This window comes from Labrus mixtus, chromosome 8 (assembly GCF_963584025.1).
Source record: "Labrus mixtus chromosome 8, fLabMix1.1, whole genome shotgun sequence".
Lineage (NCBI taxonomy): Eukaryota > Metazoa > Chordata > Actinopteri > Labriformes > Labridae > Labrus > Labrus mixtus.
In genome coordinates this window covers 23808563-23815566 of record NC_083619.1, presented here as the reverse complement: position 1 = coordinate 23815566, position 7004 = coordinate 23808563, and the positions used below count along the sequence as shown (strand labels likewise).

The 7004-nt window shown below is 42.5% G+C and overlaps 1 protein-coding gene across 1 annotated transcript; it reads left to right on the top strand.

Moving 5' to 3' along the window:
* The first annotated feature begins 3354 nt into the window (after window positions 1-3354).
* LOC132979452 (serine/threonine-protein kinase NIM1-like) lies at window positions 3355-7004 on the top strand. The gene is made up of 4 exons (XM_061045276.1): window positions 3355-3799; window positions 3897-4172; window positions 5638-5906; window positions 6221-7004. The coding sequence occupies exons 1-4, from the start codon at window positions 3730-3732 to the stop codon at window positions 6974-6976; spliced, it is 1371 nt and encodes a 456-aa protein (XP_060901259.1). The 5' UTR covers window positions 3355-3729; the 3' UTR covers window positions 6977-7004.

The window sequence follows — 7004 nt, the reverse complement described above, 5'->3', positions numbered from 1 at the left end:
GTTTTGAGGCCGAATGTGCTCCTCAGCTGTGAAACTCGGAGTGTCCTTCTGCCCTCTGACGCCTCTGATATTTATACGGGCTCAAGCTTCAGCCCCAAAATGTGACCTGAAAACAAGCCCTTTAAAGTGGTGTGGAGCCTAAAAAAGTGAGAGCTAATCAAATTTCCATGCTGAATGCTTTGTGGGATGGAGTTCCTACAGGCACTTCAAAGGAAAACCTCTGCAGCTCCTCTGTTTCTGCCGCGAGTCTCCCCAGAGGCTCGAGTGTGTCGACCGGCCCGCGCTCAGCCTAATGAAGGGCTTAAGTAGCCTTGAGCCATTAAAGCGTCGCTCATTCAAAGGCATTAATCATCTTTTATCTCAGGGGGAAGGTGTTTAGCACCTCTGACTTAAAACAAAACCCGGCCCAAACACACAAACAGGATCAGCGTGGGGGCCTGAGCCTCCCCTTCACCAAACTCCAGCACCTTTGTGTTTATTCAACATGACACCAAATGGCCAGAGCTCCCAGAGCGGCCCCGCAAAAACTCAGCTCCTCTTCCTCCTATGAAGAGGAAAGAGGCACGATTAAGAACAATAAAACATCCTCTCTTTAATTGAGATGATGTCAGACAAATATCTTGGTTTTTAAAACAATATTTGTGAGGTAAAACGTAAACGGAGAGTGCAGGAAGTGTTGCAAAAAGACTTCAGTTCTAGTCATGATCCGTCAAATTTTCATCTAGAAGAGGCAACCTAAACACGGTTTTGTTACTTATTCAAAAATACGATGTGATGTTTTAAAAAAAGGATGATTTTATTGTCATTAAAAAAGAAGTGTATCTGTTTGCATCTTAATAAGGTGTTAGTCCTTCTTTGAAGTGCTGATCTGATCCCCTCATTTTCTCCGGGATCAACGGATCATCGTTGAGAGGGCCGTCAGCACTCAGACACCTTGATTAAGATGACGCCTACAGCAGTTTCTATTGCTGGTTCCTTTTATTATAGGAACAACAAATCCTATGGATACTCTATCATAACCCTGCTAATACCCAGATGACTTGTTTATTCATTGATTTAATTATTTGAATCAGGAGGGCCAAACTTGAAGATGAATATGTGTTAGGGTCTGTTTTGTAAAACGTTCACATGAATCACCGTTTAGTAAGAATGTCTTCATTTCATCAGGTGTCAGAGTTGGATCAAGGTTGAGCCTCACACTGTCACTTTTTATTAAAATACTTTCTTCAGGCTGCACACCTTCAAACGGATGATATCAGGATATAAATCTTTGAATTGTTTGTTTTAAATTGATGTCTCAGCTGTCATCAGCGCTGCCTGCTCTGTGTTATAATACGTGGCCTTTAGACCTCTTGGGCATCTTCAATGTTTTCCCCCGGTGTTCTCCTGTACATTTCAATCAATTCATCAATCGATCTTTACTTGTACAGACCAGATTTATAACAAATGTGCGTTACACAATCACACACATCATTGTGTTTTGATCATTTTGAGACTTTTTCTTCACTTAAATTCATCTGTAGACGTTTAAATCGTCAGACTCCTCAGGTGCTCTGTGACCTCGGGGTTCCACTTAAGATTGTCAGGCTCTGTGACACGTGAAGCATCTAATGGAGACTGTAAGGGGTTTCTGGGAAACAAACGCCTTTTCTCTGTTCAGGGGATCAACAAGAGGAATGCTTTACCTACAGAACTCAAACTGAATCCAGACCGGAGTCATTTTAAACTCAAACTGAAGCAGTTTTTAAAAAGGACTCAGTCTTCATGTTTGATTTTGCTCTTCAACTTTTACTTTGTTTTATTTTATTATAGTTAGTGTCCTGTGCTGTTCAGTCTTCTTATTGTTGTGCTCGTTTGGTACTGTTTTAAGTGTAAGGACCATCTGACACAATCTGTGACCTTAAAACTACAACAAAAAAAAAAAATGCACAATTGAAAACAAAAGACTGCATGTTACCGCATTGCAAATTAGCTTAGGCCAGTGGCAACGTTTTACTTGCTCCATACACCCTATACTAATAAACTTGACATGAGAAAAATGAGCATACTCGTTGTTGTTTTTTATACAGACCAAACATGAATCCACCATGAGCACACACACAGGAACATTTAGTATGTAACGGCAGCAATGAAATGATTATTTCAGGTATATAACAGGTAGAAACGTCGAGCATGTTGAACAGATATCTGCTGAGACTGTGTTGATCTCAAAGTGGGATGGATGGAGATGCAGAAAGACAGAGAAATGATGCCTTTAGTGCTGATTATAATGGTAAAAGTACATGCTGTTTGTATGAACTGCAGATGTAATGATAAAAGTCTGGTAATAGTCTGAAGACAACAGGTCGAATGTGAGCTTTAACAACTATATGATGATATTTAAAGGACTGATCTGGTCTTTAAGTTAGACTGATATTCACAGTTGGAGCAGTGGGAGTCAGGAAGTTTCCTCCACTTAGAAATGACGATGACATTTTTACAACCTGACAGTCTTTGTATTTAAGTTATTAAGTAAAGTTGATCTTTATTGTACCTTTCACAAACATATGTCACAAACTGCTTCATAATAATAAACAAGGCAAACCAGCACAATTGCAACAGGCAGTTACATCAAAGCAGAAAAAGACAAAAAGGACAAAAGTTGTAGTTTCAATCCTAAAAAAAATAAAATCTACCGCCCCCCCTTTTCCTACAATACCTGTTTGAATGAAGCTCATCTCCCCTCCCTAATCCAACACAATGAATTCAACATTGCATGTGCTGAGATGATTACTGATTGGTGATTGGATTATAGAAAGGTACTCTCGGCAAAACCACGCGGCTTATGAGCAAGGATGACTGCTCGACATCCCTGTGTGGTCCAGATGGTGCGGCAGAGGTTGTCAGCAGCGGCGGCGGCGGCGGCAAGCTAACAGACATTTCATCAGCAGGTTTTGGCCTGATTGGTGTCAGGGTCAGTGTCTGGGTCACTTGTGTAGTCTCGTCTGAAGGTCACAGACGCTCTCATGCCACTTGCTGTATCTTCTGGTGCGTGATATGAGGGGTAAAAATTGTAATTTGAAGTCTGGATTTGATGGAAAATGAGAGGATGGTGAGTTTTTATTAACTGCACAGAAATCAGTAACACCAGTAGAAGCAAAAACAAACAATAAGATAGCAAAAATGTACTTGTTATGTTAAAAGTGAATATATTATCATGCTATCTGAACCCCTTTCTTACAGCACTTCCTCACTGCCCTGACCCCTCACAGTATGGCTCATAGGAGGTACTTATATATGTAGAGATAATCCCTTGAAGATGCTGTGTGAGCATTTACAGGTGGTATATATATATGTGTGTGTGTGTGTGTGTGTGTGTGTGTGTGTGTGGTGAGCCTGGCTGTTGTCTGTCTCTGTGGGAGGAGGAGTCCAGCACTGTGGGATTACAGGGTGTCATGCTGTAGCTCTAGATTATACAGCTGGCAGCACTTTGAGAGAAAGAGCAGTGGGACTATAAGAGCATGTGGACGTCCTAAGAGCTCTGCTTCTGGTGCATGCAGAGGGTTTTCATTGACTCTGATTTTACATGACGCTCTCTGGATTATTTCCAATCTTCTTTTTTTTTCCACCCAGTTTGTGCTTTTTGGGAATTTCCATGCCTGGTAATTCGACCACTTTGTCCTGTTTTTAAAGTCTTCCAAGTAGTCAGATTCGAAAGGGGCAGCAGAGGACCTCCTGTGGGCAGAAATCATGTATTTGAACAACAGGAATAATAACATCAACACAGAGAGGAGCAAAAAGAACATGAGAGGCAAAACATGTGAGTACAGACACACCACTTGAAGTTTAATTATGAAGCTACAATGCAGCATTTTCCGTTTTCTAGAATTTAACCAAAACTTGTTTCTCCTGCTCAGGGGCTCACTTGAAGACGACCCCGCGTCCGGAGGAGAAGTTCACCCTGACGTCACAAAAAGCGTTGAGAAAGGTGGAGGTGGACGAGAACACGGCGGAGGAGAAGGAGGCGATGCAGCGCACTGCGTTTGGGAAGGCCTTTTATGACCTGAGCCACTCGGAGCGGGTGATGAATGATCTGACGTGTGGACGGCGGGTGGGGCTTTACGAGCTGAGGGGAGAGATCGGCTCTGGAAACTTCTCCCAGGTTAGATTGGGGATACATGACCTGACCAAAGGTGAGAAGCCTGGAGCTTTGTTTGATTGTTTTAAGCTTCAGCGTCCAGGTTAGACATGTAGCTGGAGAGTTAACCTTGTTTTTGTCCAGTTGCAGAGAAGATGTTCAAGCATTTCACATTTGATTTATTTAGTAATGATTCTACAATTTGTAAAAATGAAATAAAGTGACTTTTTAAAATGAGTTCATGAGTGTGGCTTGTTAAAGGCCTCTATCTGGTTATGATTCAACAACGTGCACGTTTCCAGAGTCATTACTGTATTGATAAGTGATGATAAGATGGGAATTAAGACCACGCCTTTCCTCTCTGACAAAAAACAACTTTAGCACCACTGCAAGAGAGACGGCCGATAAGTGGGTCATGTATCGTACACTGAAACTGCAACAGTTTCAGAACAGTACATCTTTATCATAAGACTTTTTATGCAGTTTATATTCAACATTGTTAGACATTTGTGTTTGTATCAAATATTATTTTACATGTTTCTAAGTTGTGTTGCTATAAAACTGTCATCATTTTTAAGCAACACTTTAATTTGCTACAAAGGTCATGACAGTCCACAAGACCTGTGGATACTGGATTACTGTTTATTTTCTTTTTATATCTGTATTTCAATATCAGTGGTGTTTTCCTAAAATCAATCAGTCAATCTTTATTTGTATATTTCATTCCAATTCATAACAAGTGTTATCTCACACCTTACAGAAAGCAGGTAAAATACCTTACTTTGTTATATTTGTTAAATACAAACGTTAATCCATCATGAGCACTAAGTAACATTTAGCAAGAGTTAGAGTGGCAAGAAAAAACTTCCTTGTAAGAGGCTGAAAGGAGTATGAAGCAGCTTCATTTTGTGCATAGAGATCACACACCGGTTTCTCACCAGTCGCAGAATACAAACGTCATTAACCTCGCCCACTCAGCGATTTACCTGCTGTGTTCACACATCGGCCCACCCGGACTTCTTGAGGGTATTTTATGAGGAAGGCTGGATAAAGGCAGGGTTTAAAAAATAATCTGCAGTCCACCTCAAAAAAAATCAGGAAATTTTCAGGAGTTCAGTGCATGTGTGAAAGGGGCTCAAGATTTAAAAACCTTTTTCTTTTAGAGAGAAAATGACTTGTTATGGGATACAGATACAAGCTTTAAAACTCATTAGAAAATGATACAGTCATTCTTATTACTTAAATAGTCAATTTAGGTCATCTTACATTAACATATTTCACAATTTAGTCCATTTTGGGGTCTTTGCAGAAGTAAAAAAATGTTGATAATCTCACTAAACAAGCCATGAGCTAATCTGTAAAGCCTTCAGCAACAAGTACTGATGCCTTAAAAAGTGCTGGAGCACCAATACCTTATAACATACCATGACTAATCTCAAAGAAAAGGCAGAGTTGTTACTGAATCTAAAAGTTATAGAAGTTTATTCCTCACATGCCTTGCTCATGTCTTCATCTGACAGAAAGAGTGGCAGTCAAAATCCTGGATAAGAATCATGTGGACGAGCAGACACAAGCGCTTTTCGAGTCGGAGATCTGTTGCATGGTGAAGCTGGCTCACCCCAACATAGTGCGCCTGTACGAGGTGATGGAGACGTTCAAGCGCCTCTACCTGGTGATGGAGTACGCCAGTGGAGGAGAGCTGTTCTCCCGTATCAGCACCAGGGGGCGCCTGTCGGACCTGGAGAGCAAGCTTGTGTTCTCTCAGGTCCTGTCGGCAGTGAAACACATGGTGAGTCACCAGCAGGCGTAGGTGAATTACTAATCTTTTTGTAAAGATAAGAAAATAAACATACATGACAGATCGTTGAAACGACTGAACTAAAGAACGTCACGCTGATTTGAAACACTTTGACTGAAGATATGTTACATTTAAGATATGTTGAGTCATGAGTCCAGGCAATGATAAGCAGAAGATTACAGCTTTTATTGTGGCTTAATACTTAAAGTCTCTCAAACCATAAACCATGTACGCAGGAGATTTAATTAACTCTTAATTAACCCACATGATACCACAATAATCTCAAATATTTTCTCTTTCCCCAGCATGATAACAACATCGTACACAGGGACCTGAAGGCGGAGAACGTCTTCTACACCAGCACCTACTGCATTAAAGTGGGCGACTTTGGTTTCAGCACGTCCAGCCGGCCCGACGGCGTCCTTCACACGTTCTGCGGCTCCCCGCCCTACGCCGCCCCGGAGCTCTTTACAGAGGAAGGTTACGTCGGTCAGAATGCAGACATCTGGGCGCTGGGTGTCTTGCTTTACTTCACGGTGACTGCATCCATGCCGTTCAAGGCTGCAAACACAAATATGCTGAGGTGTTGCATCCTGCAGGGCGCGTATGCCATTCCCCCGTTTGTTCCCAGAACGTGTCAGGAGGTCGTCAGGGGTCTGCTGAGGCCGGTTCCTGCGGAGCGCCTCACTCTGGCAGACACCATGGACAGTCCGTGGATGACAGGTGTTGAATACCCCCGGCCCTACCAAGCTTGTGCCCCAACACCCTCCCACCTGGTCGAGCCTTCCCACAACCTCAGCTCAGATGAACTGCACGTGAAGGCGGCGCTGGAGGATCTCGGCATCAACAAGGCCCATCTCCTCAACAACAACCTAGACTTGAGAAGCCCTGTCACCGGGGCTTACAGGATTCTGCTTCACCGCGTCCAAAAGAGGAGGTCCGTGGAAGCTGTGGGCTTCAGACGGACGGGCACCAAAGAGTCCCAGAACAGACTCAGGTGGAGAGCAGGTTCAGAGGGAATGCTCAACAAACACCAATCTGTGGTGTGTAGCACCATGTAGTCAAACTTTATTAAAGCAATATTTCTAC

Bases quoted from the DNA above. Each gene is read 5' to 3' on its own strand.
- LOC132979452 (XM_061045276.1), top strand. From the start codon at position 3,730: ATGTATTTGAACAACAGGAATAATAACATCAACACAGAGAGGAGCAAA. The intron at 3,800-3,896 runs GTGAGTACAGAC...TCTCCTGCTCAG, and splicing joins GAACATGAGAGGCAAAACAT to GGGCTCACTTGAAGACGACC. The intron at 4,173-5,637 runs GTGAGAAGCCTG...TTCATCTGACAG, and splicing joins GATACATGACCTGACCAAAG to AAAGAGTGGCAGTCAAAATC.